This window comes from Pelecanus crispus, chromosome 22 (genome assembly GCF_030463565.1).
Source record: "Pelecanus crispus isolate bPelCri1 chromosome 22, bPelCri1.pri, whole genome shotgun sequence".
NCBI classification, from domain to species: domain Eukaryota; kingdom Metazoa; phylum Chordata; class Aves; order Pelecaniformes; family Pelecanidae; genus Pelecanus; species Pelecanus crispus.
The window spans coordinates 3,700,075-3,719,992 of NC_134664.1; the positions used below are offsets into that span (position 1 = coordinate 3,700,075).

General features: G+C 55.2%; 1 protein-coding gene across 1 annotated transcript; it reads left to right on the plus strand.

Annotated features, from left to right (window-relative positions):
- Positions 1 to 1,539: 1,539 nt before the first annotated feature.
- Positions 1,540 to 16,683, plus strand: GATAD2B (GATA zinc finger domain containing 2B). The gene is made up of 10 exons (XM_075724419.1): positions 1,540 to 1,868; positions 7,302 to 7,431; positions 7,708 to 7,839; positions 8,576 to 8,707; positions 10,912 to 11,082; positions 13,023 to 13,338; positions 14,224 to 14,426; positions 15,360 to 15,470; positions 16,011 to 16,128; positions 16,459 to 16,683. Exons 1-10 carry the CDS (start codon positions 1,540 to 1,542, stop codon positions 16,590 to 16,592), a joined length of 1,776 nt encoding a protein of 591 aa, XP_075580534.1. The 3' UTR covers positions 16,593 to 16,683.
- Positions 16,684 to 19,918: the final 3,235 nt, after the last annotated feature.

The following is a 19,918-nucleotide window of genomic DNA, read 5'->3' on the forward strand; positions in this document are numbered from 1 at the left end:
CCCACCGCCACTCACAGCTTCAATTTAACCTGGGGTCACTTCTTAGGGATGGGGGTGGAGAGCAGCATTTCAGGTGTCTTCCTTGGCTTGCCCGTGCTTGCCTTTCTATATTTGGTTGCCGTAGACGTGCATTTTCCTGCAGAGAGACTAGACTGTCGGGTAGAAAGAAGTCTAAGGTGCTCACCCTGAACATGGCAGGCTCTTTGAGATCGGGCTGTGCCGGAGGCTCGGTCGGACTTTTTTTCTGTTGCAGATTTGCATTTGTTTTCTTGCTGCCTGCCGCGACTGCACCCCTTGTCTTAAGAGCAAGGTTTCTCTAGCACGGTTCATACCCTCGAAGTCGTATTGAAGGTGAACTTGTGTGACAGCTGTACTTTGGAAGATGTGTAATTATAGGGGATTTAGAACTGAGCCAGAACAACATTTTCCTGGCAGAAATTTGGCTCGGTGAAGCTTTATCTTGTGAGTGACTTGGAGCCAAGTTTAGGAAGCTCTACCTGAAGCGAGTGTGGAGGAGCAGAGGTGCCCGAGATTCAGATGTTTTGGCCTCGTCTTTCAGCTCGGAGCGCTCAGACCTTATTAACCAGCCCCTGCAAGCCGCTGGCATGCGGAGCGAATAAAGTTACCGGCCTTCTTGAGACGGCCGCATTTTAATTCTGACTTATGCCCTGGTTGTTTGTCATCATCCCCAGCCCTGGTCTGCGTGTCGGTAGGTAAAGACCTCACCGAGCTGGTCTTTCCTTGTTTTCAGGTGGAGCTCCCTTGGCTTTTTTTTGTTGTAGCTAGTTTCTTATCAGCCTGGGAGCAGAGAGATGGGATTGGGATGGGCTCTGCGTCTCCTTCCCCTTTTTTGACTGCATCTGTTTGCCACGGGGCATTTTTGCACCTGGAGGAGAGGCAGGCGGTCGGGCCCTCATCCTTTGAGCGAGAAGGTGCCTCGCATTCCTCGCCGACTAACAGGGCAACTTCGCCCGAGCGTGTAGAAAGAGCAGGAAAAACCGCATGGTAGGGGATTTTCTGTATTTTGGAAGCTTGCTACCACACTTGGCGTGCCGTGGTGTTCATACTGATAGCAGGGGGCTCAAACCGTGGCTCGGGTCCTTTCAAAAAACCAAAAGTCCACGGCACGAAGCCTGCAAACGAAGCCTTGCAAAAACTAAGGCTGGGCACACGCGGTGCGAGAAGGAGCTCGCTGTGTCCCTGGACGACTCGAGCGTTTTCCGGCTCCCCTTTCTAGTAAATCTTGTCAAGTCGCAGCCGGCGGTGTTTGAATGCCGAACGAGGGCTGCTCTCGCCCGTTGGGTGCGTGCAGTTCCTTCTGCTCGGGAAACTCCCTGCCTGGCTGCTTTAGGGTCGGGACAAGAAGCGTGCGGCACCGCTGCCGGCCGGTCACCGCACGCAGGCACGTGGGAGGTCGGTGCTCCCCGAGGGGGGAGGCTGGGCGCGGAGGTCCCCGGGGAGTTAAGCTGGGTCTGCTGCGACCGTTTTCTGTTTGCCGCGATACTGATTGTGTCCTTATATCAACCTCTGTCCTGCAGGATGGACAGAATGACGGAAGATGCCCTGCGCCTGAACCTCTTGAAACGGAGCTTGGACCAAGCAGATGATCGGGATGACGTCCTGGCGAAGAGGTTGAAAATGGAAGGACATGAGGCGATGGAGCGCCTGAAGATGCTGGCACTGCTGAAGAGGAAAGACCTCTCGGGCATCGAGGTGCCCCACGAGCTCCCGGTGAAACAGGATGGTGTGAAAGTCTATGAAGAAAAGCTGAACGGGAGCCTTAGGCCCCATGGGGATGGCAGGACTGCAGGGAGGCCAGGGAAGGAAAACATTAACGATGAGCCGGTGGATATGAGTGCGAGGAGAAGGTAGGTGCCAAACAGCTAGAGTCTGTAGCTTGCCTGTTGTTAATCCTGTGCTCTGCCAGATGTGAGAACCCAAGTCAGAAATTAAATCGACATTGTGCGGGCCTGGGGGAGTCTTGCCGGTGTCTGCGAGGTCCCTTTGGCTGAACGCCGAGGAGCGGAGCCTGCTCTCCCAGTAGAGTTTCTCTGGAAGGCATTCAGCACTATTCTTTCATTGTTTTTGCTTCTGCTGCCCTTCTTGTTCCACCCCAAAACCAGATGGATTTTCTTCCTTCCTCCATCCATACGTTTAGCGATATAAGCTACGACCGTCGGGCAGCTGGTGGAGCAGACCCTGCCGGTGCGTGCGGAGGAGGAGGAGGAGGAGGAGGGCGGGGGGGGCTTCCCCTCCAGCCAGGACTTTTTATTAGCACCTACAAAAGTGGCAGCAGAAGTCCTTTATTTAGCTGGAGGCCAGATCTGATGTAAGTGGTGCGGACGGTCGCTCTCAAACGTGACCCTGGCCAGGCTAGTGCCTCTGCGAGGAAGAAGTAAATGTTTTTTTCCTGCCGAGCCTGAGACTGCTCAGGAGCAGCAGTTGCTTGAGCGATCGAGTGCTGGTGAGCTGCGTCTGTTTTCCAGGGGGAGCTTTGGTGTTCGTCACGCTCTCTGTACGTACAGTGCGCGCACACCTGATTTTTATCGTCGGTGAACTCCAGCAGCTCAATTTCCGCAGCCGACACCTGCAGCCGGGTTCTGCAGGGGGGAGTTGGAGGGTCGCACGTGAGAGCCCGTCCCACGTGCTGCGCACCACCCGTGCATCCCGCCTCTGTTCTTATTTCGGCTTGCTTGGGAGGGGGAAGGAAACAAATGTTAACTGTTTTGATTTTTGGCGTGATTTGGATACCGAGCCAGCGCAGGCTTGGCTAAGGGGCTGAGGAGCAGAACGGAGGAGTCCTGTCCTAAGTAGGTGCAAAGTGCTGAGACCTTCCCGTGATGTTTTGGTCGATGAAAAACTGGACGTGAGCTGGCAACGTGCACTGGCAGCCCCGAAAGCCGAGCGTCTCCTGGGCTGCACCCGCAGCAGTGTGGCCGGCAGCCGAGGGAGGGGATGCTCCCCCTCTGCTCCGCTCCCTGCGCCCGGCTCCGGGGTCCCCAGCGCAGGAGAGGCGTGGAGCTGTCGGAGCAGGTGCAGAGGCCACGGAGATGATCCGTGGGCTGGAGCGGCTCTGCTCCGAGGGCAGGCTGGGAGAGCTGGGGTTGTGGGGAGCAGAAAAGGCTTCGGGGAGGCCTTAGTGCGGCCTTTCACAGCTCGGCAGAACGACGGGGACAGACTGTTTAGTAGGGCCGGTAGCAATAGGACAAGGGGGAATGGTTTTAAATTAAAAGAGGGGAGATTCAGACGGGATAGAGGGGAGAAATTTGTCACGCTGCGGGTGGTGATGCCCTGGCACAGGGTGCCCAGAGGGTGCTGGGTGCCCCATCCCTGGAGACATCCACGGTCAGGGTGGACAGGGCTTGGAGCAACCTGATGTGGGTGAAGATGTCCCTGCCTGTGCCAGGGGCTGGGTGGCCTTGGAAGGTCCCTTCCCACCCAAACCCTTCTTTGAGTCCATGTTTTCTTGGTGCTTCAGGTGAATGACTGCACCTTGCTCGGGAGCCCGGGTGTTTGCAGTTGAAGCCTGTTTGAAGGAGGCGCTGGTCGCTCCCGTGCAAAGCTGCAGCCTGCAACGACAGGAGCTGCGTTCACGGGCCAGGAGATAGGTGCCGGTGTCCCAGCTGGCTGAGCTGTCTTTGCGTGGGGACGTGCGGGAGGTTTGGCTGCTTCAGCAGGGAGGTCTGAGGGCAGGGCGAGCCCTCTTCGTGACGGGGCGCGTGTTGCCAGCGTGCTCCGTTTTTGCTCTCCCTGTTCCTCGAGGAACCGGGATCGTGATTCAGCAAAACGGGGATTGTGTGTCTTCGTTGATGCGTCGTATCGGGGTCTTTTGTGTTGGTGGTGGCTTTCGGGGTCCTGTCCCAGCGGGGGCTGGTGAGCAGGTGATGGGCAGGGGGTTTGAAGGCAGGGCATCTCAACGCTTCAAGGCCCTTCTGGGTGCTGTCAGTACAGTAAATACAAAGATTAGTGCTGTCAGTACAGTAAATACAAAGATTAATGCCGTCACAGGCGCTTCCTTACCTGTCACACCCTGGCTTGCAGAGCATCAGAAGTGGTGAACAGACCTGGAGTGCCCCAGGTGGGAAGGAGAAAACCACCTGGATTATTTTTCTTTAATGACAATATATGTGGCTTAAATCTGCCCGGTCACCTCTGCCACTGGTTCAGCCTCCCGTAAAATCTTGAAGAACTGCATGCGGTGAGGCAGAGACATTATTATTGTGCGCCACGGGGTTTTATCTGCGCTCGTGGGAGCATTTGGGTGCCAGGAGCACCCTTTGTAGGTGCCCGGCGTTTCCTTGTGTCCTGCTCCGAGTGCATCGTCGGGGTGTCGCACCTCTGAAAAGCCCAATTCTCCCAAAAAGCCCTGTGGGTGAGCCAGCACGGGTACTACCCAGCCACTTGGCAAATGGTTTTAAGCTCTCGAGGTGTTAAAAGCTGTAGGAATAACCGTGGCTGTGGGTAAGTTACTGTGCCGGTTGACTTCTCCCTGAAGAGCTGGCAGGCGAGCGTCGTGCAAGACGCGGGGAACGCAGTTAGGTACCGGCATCGGACGCTTGAATCGCTAACTGTGATTGAAATCAGCCCTAAAAACAGGTAGAAAAATTCTGCGATGAGTTTTGAAATAATTGAGCACAAAAAAACGTCTCTAGCTAGAGAAATAAGGCTGGGGGTGTTTAGTTTTCCTAACCAGCTGATAAGGGGTCACCAAGCCGGAGTTTGCTCAGGAATGTGCTCCACGTCTTCTCACCTCTGCCTGCCTCCTGCGCCCTCGGCATAGCTCTTCTTCCAGTAGTTTTGTTGTAATTATGCTCTTCCCTTGACAAAAGTAAATAAAACAACCCTGACATATTCAGCAATTCTTTGCAGATGGCCCTGTTTTCCCCTGTCTGTTTTTGACGCTGGCTTTGCTCTTTTCCCCTCGATGGAATGTAAATAAAACAGCCTGGATGTATCTGGATGCTTGTGCAAAATAATCACCAGCAGCCATAATGACAGCCTGCATTTAGGAAAATCCTGAACCAAGATCTGACGCTTTATTACTCCGGGTGTGCCCGGGATGTGGCCAAGGATGCAGGGGGAGCAAGAAGAGCTGTTGTGCTCAACGCGCGATTGCCTTCAGTCTCTCTGGTCCGAGAGTTTGGGATGCTGTTACTCAAAGCAACCGCATCCAGAGGCTTGCAGCAAAACGAGGGACTTGGTTTTGGTGCCTGCGGGGTCTGTGCGAGCAGCCCTGATGCTGATGGGGAAAGGGACCCTCAGCTGAAGCCCGATGCATTTTATTTTTGACGTGCGATCCTGTGCATACCGGAGAGCCTCCTCTCCAAACACTTGGTCGTCGCAGTACTTGCTGACATTTGAAACTCCGTTTGGGGAATGGTGGCTGCAAGTTGACCCGGGATACCTGCTTGGCTGCGAGGACGTGTTTGTTCCTGAGCGGTTTCGTGTACAGACGTGCCCTGACGGATAGCGGGGAGACAGGCACCTTGGGTGCTCACAGCAGAAGCCAGATAAAATGCTGTGGGAGGGCAGCGGGCCGCTTGAGAGCTGTTGAAGACTCATCCAAAAGCAGCTCTTGCTCTTGGCCAGCTCAATGTAGAACTCCTCGGATGCAGGTCGGTTTGCCTGGCCCGCCTTGGGCTGGCTTTATCTTGAGAGGATGCTCTGGACCTTCTCTGCTGACCACGCTGCTGGGACAGACCATGAACGCAGCCCCAGCTGGAAACCCTCCTGCCGCCGGCGACCTGAGAAACCTCCTCCTCTGTTCCGGAGAGGGAGCAGCAGCTGGAAAACCTCTGGTTTGGGTCCCACACCCAGCGTCCGTGGGGTGCTGGAAGGAGATCCGCAAGAACGGGGTAGCTGTTGATCAGCAGATACCGCATTCGTATGATGCCTTAAGTGTGCGATGGCCCACAGAGAGGTTCTTGAGGGCTCTGAAATAACGCACCCGCAAATACCGCGCAGAGCTGTGTCCTGGCGCTTTTGGGCTCAGCCAAGAGCTTTCACGGCTTTGATTTCTTCTTTTTTTTTTTTGATGGTTTGGAGCCACGCTGCTGGGGGCATTTTTCCAGCTGAAGAGTGACTTGCAAACTGCGTGGTCGATGGGGTTTGCAGCGGGCGTGCAGCGGCTGGAGAAGGGGGCAGCTACGCAGCGCTAGTGCTTTGAAACACCCACGAAAGCGGCTGTAACGTTTGGGAGGCGAAGCTGCCGAAGGCAAAACCCGCTGCAAGCCAGCGTCCCGCTCCGAGCATCCTCTCTGGACCCACCGCCCTCGGAGCGGCCGAGCCTGGGAGCTGGGATTCGGCTCCGCGCTTCCTCCTGGGTGTTCGAAGATAAGCGTTTCGGATAAGATAATCTGCGCATCTCCCCCCACCCGCAGCCTCACACCGAAGACCTTCCAGTGAGCCCGGGAGCGATAAGTCTGTCTGCCTCGGTGGCAGCGTGCCCAGCGCCTTTATAACCGCACTGCTCGTGCTGCTTCGCACTGGACTATTTAGCATTTTTCCAAGGCTCTCCAAGCACCATTACATTAAATTGGTGATAGCAAAGGGCTTTTATTAGTGTCTCCTTACTCTGAATGATGCCACCGCGAACAGTGCGGTGCTTGGATATTGCTGGATTATAGCATTGATTTTTTTTTTTTTTTAAAGTATTTTTTTTTTCCCAGTGACGGGCTGTTGTCGTTGCTGCTCCTTTTGTTTTACTGATTTCTGGGTCATGGTTCAATTGGATCTTTTGACTTGATGCAGGGTATTTATTCAGATTTTCTTTTATGGAGTGACCTTTTAAAATAGATTTGTGTTGAGGCAGGCTCGGAGCGTTCACGTTTCTCTTAACGGGGGGACTTAGCCCGTTCTCATCTCCAGCATCACGGTGATCTTCCTGAGTAAGTACGAACAACGCCAGGCTGGCGTGCCCACCCCTGTTCCCTCACCTCGGCTGCAGTCGTGCCTCCCCGTTTAGTCGCCGTATGGCTCGTTGTTAACACCCGGCTGGTCCTCTCGCGCATGGGGTTTGCATCGCGTGTTTGCTTACCTTGTGCTTAAAACAGCCCCACCTTTCACCAAACAGTTTTGAATGAGTCTCTTCCCTCCCGCGAGCCGATGCTTCTGTCCTAAAGCCGGCAGTCGGCTGGCGTCGGTCGGCTCTGCAGGCGTGGAGAGCAGTGCCGGGCTCCGGTTCGCATCCGTGCTGGAGCAGGGGTTGTCCTGCTCCCAGATTTGCTGCCCGTGTCTCGGTGTTGTGCCTCAGTCTTTTTTTTTGTTTGTTTGTTTTTTTCCCCCTCCCTTCTGTTACGCAGTGACCAGGACAGGGGACGATTAACCCCTTCGCCAGATATAATTGTCCTCTCCGATAATGAGGCATCCAGTCCCCGCTCCAGCTCTCGTATGGAGGAAAGACTTAAGGCAGCAAATCTTGAAATGTTTAAGGTAAGAGGTTTCTTGGCTGTCCTGGGCGGCTGCTCCAGCGAAGAGCCCTTCCACTGCTTTTCTGAAAGATTTGGGAGCTTAGGGGGTTTCTGAGCAATGCGGTAACTTCTGGGCATAAGGATCCAGCTCTTGCATCCTTGGTTATCTGTGGTACAAATTCTTGCTCGTATTTATTAACAAATTCTTGCTTGTATCTTCCTTGCGCTCTCTTGCCACCAAGGCACAGCAGCCGGTTTCGGCTGTTTGAGTTTTGACTGATTTTCTGCCTCTTTGTAGGGTAAAAGCATAGAGGAGCGACAGCAGCTGATCAAGCAGCTTCGGGATGAGCTACGGCTGGAGGAGGCCAGGCTTGTGTTGCTGAAGAAACTGAGGCAAAGTCAGCTGCAAAAGGAGAACGTGGTACAGAAGGTGAAGCGCTGGGCAGCATCGTTTGGGGCTGGGTGGGGTGAGGGGAAGGTGCTTGGCCTCACAGGAGCCTGTTAGCGGGCACACACAAAGGCTTGCTCTGCTCTTGCATCTTCCCTTACTCCACATTGGTCCTCCTGTGGGATATTTCTTACCAAAGTGTGTCTGTAGCAAATCCACAGCCCATCCTTCCTAGCATGCTGCCCTCAGGGCCAGCTGGGAAGACCATAGAATCATGGAATCGCGGAGGTTGGCAAAGCCCTTTAAGATCATCCAGTCCAACCATTAACCTAACACTACCAAGTCCACCACTAAACCAATTAAGGGCAGAGTAATAATTAATGTCATGTTTCCTGGCTTGGTGGCTGGATTATTTATAATGAAAGTAAAACTGGGAATCACTAAGGTTGGAAAGGAGCTCTAAGATCGTCAGCCCAACCATCAACCCAACACCCCCGTGCCCACTAAACCATGGCCCCCAGTGCCACCTCTGCCCGTGCTTTGAACCCCTCCAGGGATGGGGACTCCCCCACCTCTCTGGGCAGCCTGGTCCAATGCTTGACCGCTCTTTCCGTGAAGAAATTTCTCCCAACATCCAATCTACCGATAAGTCTATGCAGCTCTGAAGTATTAGTGCTTGATGGAGCAACGATGAGGCTTAGTCCACATCGGGTCTGTCAATGGATTTCCTTTCCAAGCACCATGCACTGATGCCAGGTCTCATTTTCTCTCAATCTAGACTCCAGTTGTCCAGAATGCGGCGTCTATTGTCCAGCCATCTCCTGCTCACGTGGGACAGCAGGGACTGTCCAAGCTTCCCTCCAGGCCTGGAGCTCAGGGGGTTGAGCCTCAGAACTTAAGGACATTACAGGTGAGCCTTCCTGACGCCTGTTTTCTGTGCAAAAGGCTGTAATTGTGCTTGAGGCACGCACAGCGCTGCACGTTTGTCTCTGCCCGACTGAGATGCTTTTTCCAAGAGGCAGATAAATCCTGGCAGTTCTCAGCGCCCTGAGTAAAACAGTCCGGTGTCCCACAGTTGGTCTGGGAAGTTCTTTCTGCGGGCGAGATCATCTCTGAAGCTGATCAGCGGCGACTGAGCCATCCCCGAAACGCTTCGTGCCTGTCCCAGCTCTTGGCCCCTTGCACGACGTGCGTGGGGAGGTCTGGGTGCTCTGCTGCTTCAGAAGCGGCGGATTTTTCAGCAGGGAGGTCTGGAGGTTAGCCCAGCCGACGGTTCGGGTTGTGTGAGGTGGAAGGAGCTGAATTTAGATGTGGTGGCCCTGAAGAAAGTTGTCTGCTGCTTGGTAATGCAAGTTCTGGGGCTGCAGGGAGAAAACCGCTCATTTGCACGTGCCCGCAGGAATGGCCGGTCAGCGGAGCTGCTTTTTTGAAATGGTGCAGAACGGTCAGAGGAAGAGGGTGAAGAAAAATGCAAACAAAACAGGGAATTGAAATGTTTACCTTCTTTGGGAAAGCGCTATAGGCAGAGCAGGGTGCCGTCTGACACGGCTGCCTTTCTGCCTGCGCGCTGGAAGAATGCTAATTCTAGATGACACAGTTGTTTAACGTTGCACGGGTAAACAAGGAGCCAACGGTATGAGCTCACTGGAAGGAGGGCACTCGGCGCGTGCCTGTGGAGCGGGGCGTTGAGCTGCCGGGCGATGGGGATTTCTTTCCTGGGGCTTGGTCCAGCTCTGCTGCCGGGCTTGGGGTCCGCCCTGGGGCACGCTCTTCCCCCTCCCCAAGCGTTGCTCTTCCCCAAGCTCCGTGGCGTCAGGAAACGGACTTAGTCCTTTCGACAGGAGGCCGCCAGTTATATTTCTTTGATAATATATTGGAACGTACAAAGTCCCAGCGATGCGGTTGTGAACCCAGATGCTGGGAAGATGGTGTACGGGGCAAGGACGGAGGTCATCCTCCGGCCGGCCTGCCTGCCTGCAGCGCGCTCTCCTGCTTTTGCCAAAAGACTTTCATTTCAATCTTGCTGATCATTTACTCCCTCCATTAACCATCTTCTTTGTTTGTGGCATTTGTTTTCTTTGCTATGGCAACGATTCCGGGTCAAGTCTATTGTGGCTTCGCAGTGGGATCGGGCTGGTAGAGGAAATGGGCTTTAGGAGAAGAGGAAACGCATTGTTTGCACAGTCTTTGTGAAGCTTTTCTTGTGTGTGACAGCGAAGAACCTCATCTAGAACAAGCCTAATAAAAAAAAAAAAGAAAGGTGGGGGGGAGAAAAAGGTTGTCAGGCGGGAGGTGCTTAATATTTTAAGATCACCTTTGATAAAAAAATGGAGCCCTTCTACCTGTCAGTCCCCTCGGAGCCGTTCTGGCGGTGCTGGGGGACATGAAGACCTCGCTGCGAGCCCAGCATTAGGAGAAGCCCGGGCAGGTCAAGCCCCAGCTCAGCCCGCGCTCAGGTCTTTCCAATCCCGTTTCTGTTGCGTTTCTGACTGCCCGGCACCGAGGTTCCTAACACGCCTCTGCATTCCTGCACCGAAGGCAAACGCCCACCTCCCTGTTCGTCAGGACTCGAACTGTTCCGCTTCGAACTCGGGCACCGGTGTGAATTCTGGTTTAATAGCTTTGTGCAGCTGGCAAACAGCCTCCTTTTTTTTTTTTTTTTTTTTTTAATCCCCTCTTTTCCCCTTGCATTTTTCCATGTCGATCAAATTGACGGGTTTGTTTTTAACGCAAAGATAGTGAAAATTACCTTCCAAAACATCCCAGCCTGGATCCTGGAGGGCTTTCCTCTCCCCAGAGAGCTGGCTGGCTCCTGGGAAGCGCTTGCTCCCCGAGAGCACTACCCCCTTCTCTTGGCTCAGGTGCGGTTCCAGCCTCTCTACAGAAAATACGAGTATGTTAACTCGAGACATCCTCCCTGCAGGCAAAATGGCCGTGATTATTTAAAATAAAGGACAATTAGAGGAAAAGTTAAGTTCTTTGAGCGGCGTCTTGCCTTAGAAGTTAACTGGAGTTACGGATAAATGGAAGTGCTCTGCTGCTGCAGAGCCTCATCGGGGAACGAAAAATTCTGGTTCGCCTTTTTTATTTATTTCTCGTTTCCTTTCTCGACAGGGTCACAGTGTCATTAGGTCTGCCACAAATACGACTCTGCCCCATATGCTTATGTCGCAGCGTGTGATTGCTCCAAACCCTGCCCAGTTGCAAGGGCAGCGGGTTCCTCCTAAACCTGGCCTCATCCGCACTACAACTCCAAGCATGAATCCAGCCATCAACTACCAGCCGGTAGGTTACGAATTTGTCGCTGGGTGTTGGGCACGGTTGCCCGGTGGGGTTAGCGAGAGGGGGAAGTGGGAGGTGCCCTGTGAGTCCGATGAATGCCAGGAGCTGCTCGGAGCTCAGCGTGAAGGCGTCGGAGCAAAGCTTGCAGGTGGAAATAGATGCCAAGCGCGGACGAAGACGGGTGTCCTTGGCCTGCGTGGAAGAATGAAATGATCGATAATTTTAAAACTTCCTATTTGGAGCTGCCGGCTACCGAAGCGCGGGTTCGTCTGATCAGCACCAGCCTCCTACCAGTGACACGAAGAGCCCAGTGAGGCGGGGTGACTGGTTTGCGAGCAGGACCGGTTCCCCCTCCCGCAGTCAGTAGCTCACACATGCTTTCCTCCCGCTTCTCTCTGCCGGCAGAGCACAGTGAGCTCCCTGCCATCGAGGAGCAGGACGCTTAAAACCATTTGGTTTACTTTTGGAAGAGTGGAAAGACGTCCGTGAAGACTGGAAACAGAGAGGGGGAAAAAAAAAAACGCTTTCCAGTTCTAGCACTGGTGCTGCATAAAGCAATGAAACCTTTCTCCTGCGAGCAGCCTTGGTTCCTGGGCTGCGTCTCCGGCGCTGTGGGACCGGGATAACGACCCCTGTTAATTCCTTCCAGGGTTTGTTGCCAGTTCTTAAGCCATTTAATTTGTCTGAACGATAGTGTAGCGCAAATTTGTAAATCATAAACGTGACTACACAACAATCTGCAAGTCTTGCATCAGAACAACTGCTAAACAAACCTAATTACAGGTTCAATTAAAAAACCACCCCAACTACTTTTACAGAAGAGTTGTAAATTCATCGGTGCTCATTCATCAACTATTTATTTAAATTGGCACGAGATATCCCTGATCAGCTCTGCCATTAATTTTCCTGGACCTCCATTAGAACAACTGGTTTCGGATTAGCTTGGTTCCCTGCCTTTTTTCCCCAATCAGCAAAGTGTTAGCAGTCTTACAAAAGAAAACTGGGGCAAACCGATGGATTCTGTGTGTTATTCTTGATCGACACAACCGTGCCGCCCGAGCTTTGGTAGCTGATCCCATTCGAATGGCTGCGAGGGTTTGGTACTGTTTGGGATTTTCCCCTTTGCGTGCATGGAAGCGTTTCCTACCTTGGGAAACGGGTAGGCTGGGTGAAAGGCTGGCAGCGGCCCTGCCCAGGCTTAAATAGGTTGCAGGCTGATGGCTTCTTATCGCGAACGACTGCGAAAGCTGCATCCGCAGGTCGGCAGAAGTCTTTGTGCTTCGCTGCCGTCACGTGCCAGAGGGGCCGTGCGTCCAAACGAACGGAGGCTGCAGAAGAAAGCTGCTGGAAATGGAAGAGGAGGGAATTGGCACATTCGGAGCACCTGCGTGGGAGGGGACGGACACCATCTGGCAGCGGGGATGCTGCCTGGGCGCCTGCCAGATCAGCAAAGCGAGAGGTGGAGGAGCAGAACTCGACAGCGAGCGATGGTGCCCGCGTGTGAATCACGGCGCTCAGCGCTACTGACGCTCGGCGAGGCCGACACCGGGTCCTGAGGCCAGAGCCTGCGCACGCGTTTCCTCGCCTGCGAAGTCCCCGGGGCTGCTCTGGATGCTGAGACTCTTCCTGCGGATTCCGGTGCACCGGAGGCTCCTCCGGCACTGCTGATGGCTTTATTGTAGCGGCTGAGACTCCTCCTGCAGATTCCGGTGCATCGGAGGCTGCTCAGCACTGGCACTACTTTATCATAGGGGCTGAGACGAGCTCCCTGCTCCGAGTACCAGCACGGCTCCTGTCCCCCCAGGTCCTTTTGGGAACGTTTGCAGACAGAGGGAGGGTTGTGAGAAGGTGATCGGGCTCATCCAGGTTCCCTTAGGGGCTGAGCCGTAGTTGGGGGCTGTATTAATTTTCTGTCTTAATCCTCATCTCCTCTTCCTCTCCAGCAATCCAGTTCTTCTGTTCCTTGCCAGCGTACGTCGTCTTCAGCCATCTATATGAACCTTGCCTCTCACATCCAGCCTGGCACTGTGAACAGGGTGTCGTCCCCGCTCCCCAGCCCCAGTGCTCTGAACGACGCCGCCAACTCCCAGGCAGCTGCCAAGCTCGCCCTGCGCAAGCAGCTGGAAAAGACGCTGCTGGAGATCCCACCCCCGAAGCCACCCGCTCCCCTGCTGCATTTCTTGCCCAGCGCAGCCAACAGCGAGTTCATCTACATGGTGGGGCTGGAGGAGGTGGTGCAGAGCGTTATCGACAGTCAAGGTGAGCTCGGGGCGCTGCAGCTTTCCTCGACCGCCACCATACAGTGCTCCCACGTGCCGTTTCCATTTTTTTTTTTTTTTTTTTTTTTTTTTTTTGCAAAACGCTGAAATCTGCAGCCTGGGAGGCTGCGAGTGAACAGTTTCTGGTCTTACCCAGCCCTGGACTCTGCTCCTTCTTGCTGCGGCCACCTGCGGCAGAGGGGAGGGCAGGGCCCGGACCCCCCTGGGCACGGGGGAGCTGCGTGCTGACCCCGCGGGCACGGAGCTGGTCTGGCGAGGCCGGCAGCCTCGATGTGCCAAACTTGCAGCCGGCCCCGGAGCAGCGGTGTCTGTGCCCTGGGGCTTGTTGGGCTGTGCCCGATCAGGCAGGGGTCTCCCACGCCCTTCCCTTGCCCTGTTCAGGAGATGAGATGTAAAATCCTCGGAGCTGTGCATCCCATCCCTGCGGGATTGTGGAGGTTTTAGCTCCCACCTCACTGTTCCCTCCAGGTTGCCACCTCCCAGCCGGCCGGGATCTAGCCTGCGCTCTTCCAGCGCGCGCTCGGCACGGCGTAACTGCGGTGCGCCGCTGGCTCGCCCAACTCAACCACCGAGACCCCCAGATTTTTATAGTCTTGTAGAGCTGATCTCGGCACCCTCGGGTTGTTCTGTCCCTGGGGCAGGATTTCTCCTGTGTCTCTCCCGGGATGCTGAGCTGTTGCCCAGAGCGGGGTTGGACTTTGAGGCAACGCTGTCCTGAAAGTCTGTTTATTTGCTGGGACCTTCCATCCTGCTCCGACGGCGTGCACGGAAGCCCATTGCTGTTGTGCCCGGGACGGAGGAGTCAGTGTGAGCGTGGGGGGCTGTCCCGTTTTCCCACCTAACTCCTGTTCTTGGTGACTCCCAGGGAAAAGCTGCGCGTCCCTCCTGCGCGTGGAGCCATTTGTCTGTGCCCAGTGCCGCACCGACTTCACCCCTCACTGGAAGCAGGAGAAAAACGGGAAGATCCTGTGCGAGCAGTGCATGACTTCCAATCAGAAGAAGGCGCTGAAGGCAGAGCACACCAACCGACTGAAGAACGCCTTCGTGAAAGCTTTGCAGCAGGAGCAGGCAAGTACCTGGCCCCTCCGTGAGCTGCGCCCGTGGGGCACGTTTGCTCCGGGAGAGCCTGGAGCTCCCCGTCCCGGGCTCCGGGACCTCCCACTCCCCTTCCCTTTACACGTCTCCAGCCGTGTACGGCTTTTCGGTCAGTCAGTCGGGCTTCCCTGAGGAGTTTGGCTTCTCCGTGGGGATGCCCGGCCCGTGGGGGTGCCCAGCTCAGCACATGGAGCTTCTGGCAGCAAAAGGCTGGTGCTGAGTGCCCAGAGTACTCTGGAGCGGTTGCTCCTCTCCCTTTGTGCCTTGTTTTCCCCCCTGGATTTGTAGCTCCAGGGCTGGCTGGGGACAGCTGCCTGCCTTCCCCGGTTTTGCCGCTGACTTTCCTGGAACTTGCGGAAAGTCACTTAACTGCTTGCTGGCTGCTCGCTTTTCTGTGGAAGGGGGGAATTTGCTAAATTCCTGTGATAAATTGATGTTGGAGAACTTGCTTAGAGGCCCTGGGGTAAAATAAACCGGAATCATCATTTGTGAACTGTGTTAAAAAAAAAAAAAACCACCTAAATATGAAGTGGAATCTGGCTGCTGACAAATGGGACGTGCCTGTTTGGGAGCAAGAAGAGTCTTTGGGCTGTTTGTAACAAGTGGGTGCAGAGATAAAAAAGCTGTTTGCGTTGGCTGCGGCAAGACTGCTGTTCCAGTAACACCTTGGGAAAGCAGCCGGGTTTTCAGTGGTTTTTAAATAAAGCGGCGATTGCGGAGCGTGGGGAGAGGGACCTGTTTTCCCCCCCCAGCTCCGGGAATGCTGATGTTGGCGTGAGCCCCGGCATGCCCCGCTCCGGGCGCCGGAGGGGTCGGCTTGGACCCGTCGCGTCTCGTCTCGTCGGGGAGGCGAGGTCCGATGGGATGGCGCGCGCCTCTGAGGACGCTTCTGGTTCTTTCGCTCAGGAGATCGAGCAGAGGCTACAGCAGCAGGCAGCCTTGTCCCCCACTGCGGCTCCTGCCGTCTCCAGCGTCAGCAAACAGGAGAACATCATGCGACACCACACGCTCCGGCAGGTGAGCGGCGCTCCTTCTTCCGTAGCTCCGGCGCTGGGCTCCCGGCCGAGTGGGAGCGTGCGTCCCCTCGCTCGTAGCCCAGACGCGTGCTCCCGGTTCGGAGCGGGGCGGGCACAGCGAGCACTCCCCGACGAGGAGGGAGGTGCAGGCGTCCCGCTGCCATCTCTTACGGCAGCTTTGGGGTCTAGCTGCCCTTTTTCCTGGGGGCTGTAGGCTTGCTTTTAACCCGAGGCCCCTGCGCCCTGTTGCCTTGTGCCAGCAGACAGGAGCTGCTGCCGGTCTCCTCTCCCGCCCCTTCCCCTCCGGATTCCTCCCCTGTCAATCCCGTGCTATCCGGCGGGGGAGCCCGCAGCACGGTCCCGGACTCAGCTGCCTGATGACGTACCGCTACGAGAGCGATCTGCAAACCGTGTTTTCCACACACTGGCCAAAATACACGACTGATTCTTCGCCGTTTGGCTGCAGCTCCCTTGGCGACTGCTTCCAGGCTGCCGGGCGATTCCGGTGCCTTCCTACCATCTTTGTTTTCCTCTTCCTCAGGCTCCGCAGCCCCAGAGCACTTTGCAGCGTGGCATCCCCACCTCTGCCCGCTCCATGCTTTCCAACTTTGCGCAGGCACCCCAGCTCTCCGTGGCGGGCGGTCTCCTCGGCATGCCAGGTAACGTCCCCCGGCCGCGCCGGAGCGCGGGGAGGATAGGGCTTGGGGCCAGACGGAGAGTGGGATGGGTCGGACTGCGCCTGCGTTGATTTTTGGGGAGCCAAATTGCCACCAGCACGGGCTGATGGTGATCGCGGTGCTTCCCTTCCCCCTGTCGCGGAGGCCCCGCAGACCTCCGCGGATTTCAGAGGGCGGCTTTGGGTTAAATTCCCGCTTCCTAGGAAAAAGCTGGGAGCGTCCTGGCTCGCTGGGCTGGGTCACAAAGCAGGGAGCTCCGAGTGCCGGGGCATGTCGGAGGAGTCCCCACCTGCTTTTCTCTCCCCTCTCCAGGTGTTAACATCGCTTACCTGAATGCTGGGATCGGAGGCCACAAAGCATCGAGTTTGGCGGACCGGCAGCGGGAATACCTTTTGGATATGATCCCGCCCCGCTCTATATCGCAGTCCATCAGCGGACAGAAATAACGCCTATTGACCGTCCCCCCCCTTCCTCCCCACTTCCGTCGCATGCAGTGCCTGTACTGGTGCCTACCGTACACGGGGAAAAAAAAGACAAAAAAAAAAGAAACAAAAAACAAACAAATGAAAAAACAAACAAGAGAGAGAAAAAAAAAAAAAAAACAAAAAAAAAAAACATTTCAAACCTTCAGCGACCTGTCCTTTTTCCAAACCTTAACTTCTTTGGTTTTCTATAGCAGTGAGAGGTCACTTCCTTTGCCCGAGGTCAGAACAATGTCTGCTTGAAATCAGCACTCTACATGTGTTAAAGCTTGGTTTATGCTATTTTTTGTAATGACAAAGCATAGAATTTTTAATTGTGTTGTGGTTTTTTTTTTCTTTTTTTGGTTTTTTTTTTTTCTTTTTCCCCCCTCCTTTGCTAAATGGATGGTTAAACCTTTTTTTCCTTTCCAGAGACTTTGTAAGGGCATCCACTCGACATTAAGTGACCATTATTTTTTTTAAAGGGCAGCCTATGCTGACTCACGGGGAAACGGGGGCACAGAGACGCGATGGGCTGGAGCCCGGACCGCCGTCCGTGGTAGGGTGCTACAATTCCCTTGGCTCGGCGGAAGAAGTCGGCAGCGGACGCCGATCCCGACACCTCGGCTCCCATCTCTCTCCCCGGAGGAAGGGAGCCCGGTTTGGTGAGGAGCTGGTGCCCGTCGGCACCGGTGTGCGGGCATCGGCACCGGCGGGGTCGATGGACGGTGCTGGCAACCCCCTTGACCGACCCGAGGAGCCCGGCGGGGCGCAGAGGGGTGTCCACGTCGCCCGGTGAGCCCCCGGTGCGGCGGGCGGGCGGGCGCCGTGGTGCGTGCCGCCGGCGGCGGTGCTTCTCGGCGGGCTCTAGAGCAGACTGCGAACCAACGACCGGTGGCCTCGGGCGCGGTGAGTCCCCTTCCTCTCCCCTCCGCGCTCTTGCATGCTCCGCAGCCGCGCTCGGTCGTCGTCACCCGCCGCCGGCCCTCGCGGACCATGGGGACGGCACCGCAGTCCCCGCACGGCACCCGGGCTCCGGCCGGCGGTTAACGAACCCAAAGCAAGAAACAAGCCGCGAAAAGTCGTCTGAGAAACGCTCTATTTGCACTTAACCTTCACACTAACGGGCCCTCCCCTCCTCTTCCTCCTCCTCCTCCTCCTCCTTCTCCGCAGACAACAACCCCAGCCAGCAGAAATCACGCCCAGGCTGCCGGCGAGACCCCGGCAGCGCCGTCCCCGCGTCCCCCCGGCCCCTCGCCTCCGCCGGGACCCCTCGGCGCCCAAACTTTGCCCAAACCCGAGCGTCCGCAACGGGGGTTTGCTGCTCCTGGGGTTTCCTGAAGAGTTTTCTGGTTCATTTTAAAATTTTTTATTATCGATTTCCTTTTTTTTTTTTTTTCCCCCTTTAATTTTTTTTTTCCCTGACGTTAAAATTTTCTCGTGCAATTTCGAAGCGCTGGCTCGCCCGCGGGGAGCTGCTCGGCGGGTGGGGGGCCCGGGACCCCCCGCCGCGGCTGGGGACGAGGCGCCTTCTGTCCCCAAATGCCACCCCTCGGGTGGGGGGACCCCGCCCCGCCCGCATCCCCCCAATTCAATGAGCACTTAACCCCTGAGGGGTCGGGGCGCCCCGACCCCCCCGGGGCCCTCCAGAGGCAAAAGGATTTTTTTAAAAAAAAAAACAAACACTTTTTTTTTTTTTTTTGGAAGCTAGTGAAGCGTAGTGGCGCATATATATATACATATATATATATTTGTGGGTTTTTTTTTATTTTTAATCTTGTTTAGCTGGCTCCCCTCTTCCATGCCCCCCTGCCCCGGGACGCCGAGATCCTTTTTAAATCTTTTATTGCCCTGCTTCCACGGGAGCACTTTGACGAATCGTTTCTTCTTGGATAAACCCAAGTTTTTGGTTATTTTGGGGGTTTATTTTTTTTAATTTCTTTTTTATCCTCCACCCCCCACCCCCCCCAGGGCCCTTCGACGTGATCAAGCCCCCCCGTCCCCGTCCCTCGCTCAAGTGCCATTCTCCCCCATCAGGTGTTACCGAGAGGTACGAGGTGACCTGGGCGCATGGGTTGAGATTAAATTAATAAAACTTTTAAAAAAAAACAAAAAAAACCAAAAAAACACACAAAAAAAACCCATGAAAAAAAAAAATACAAAAAACCAAGTGCAATACTTAACGCCGAGTCTCTCCCGCCGGGGGGAGCGGACGGAGGGAACCGATGGAGAACAAGATGCCGACTTCATGGTGCTATAAGTGAAATCCGCCCCCGGGGACGGGGGGGACCCATTTTTGCCCCCCCCCCACCCTGCGGAGGGGGTCGGCGGGGCCGGGGCGCAGCGGGTGCCCGGGCCCCGGGGTCTGCAGGCAGTTCCCCCCTCCCCAAAACGGCCCCGGAGCCCGGGCGGGGGCCGCCTCGCTCCCCAGGGTCCCGTGGAGGCAGCGGGGCCGGCCCTGGCCCCCCCCGAGGCTTCGGCTGTGGCCTGCGCAGGTTTAACAGTTTTGGTTTTGTTTTTTTTTTTTGGCTTGAGCCCCCCGCCCCAGCCCCCAGGGATGTGATGTACGGTAGAAAAATCCTTGTCCTTTTTGGTTTTATTTTTTTGTTTTGTTTTCCCCCCTGGATACAGAAATAAGGATTTTTTCCCGCTTTCGTTCGCGTTTCTTTTACAGCTAGGGGTAGATCTGCTTGTGAAAATGCTTTTATTGGGATTTTTTTTTTTTTTTTTTTTTTTTTTTTGGGAGGGTAGGTGGGGTGGGTGGGTTGGTTTTTTGGTTTTTTTGTGGGGTTTTTTGTTTTGGTTTGGTTTTTTTTGGTCCCTCCAAAGGCATAACCCGTCCCTCCTCTAACCTCCCGCCCGCCCCTTCATTAGCTTACGATATTGCTGCCGAAATGTTATAACAAGGACTCATTCGTGTATATAAGCTATTTCTTGACACATTAAAAAAAAAAAGAAAAGGATAAAAAAAAATACAAAAAAAACCAAAAAAAAAAATTGTACATTGTGTAGAGAAAAAAAAAAAAAAAAAATCGGAAAGCGAACCCGCCTAGCCATGGGTGTTGTGGAAGTCGTCACGTCCTTCTCGTAGTGTGACCTCGTGTGTATGACATGAAACGTGCAAAAGGGGGGTTCCCGGTGGCTCGGCTCGGCTGGGGGGGGGGGGACGGTGCTGGGGAAAGGGGGGGACACGGGGCCACACGGGGCCGGTGGCCCCCCCGGCCCCGGCGATGCACTGGTGGCGGCGGCCACCTCCCGAATCTGTGCCTTTCACACACACGCGAACCCGGCCCCCCCCGCGCACCAGCAGC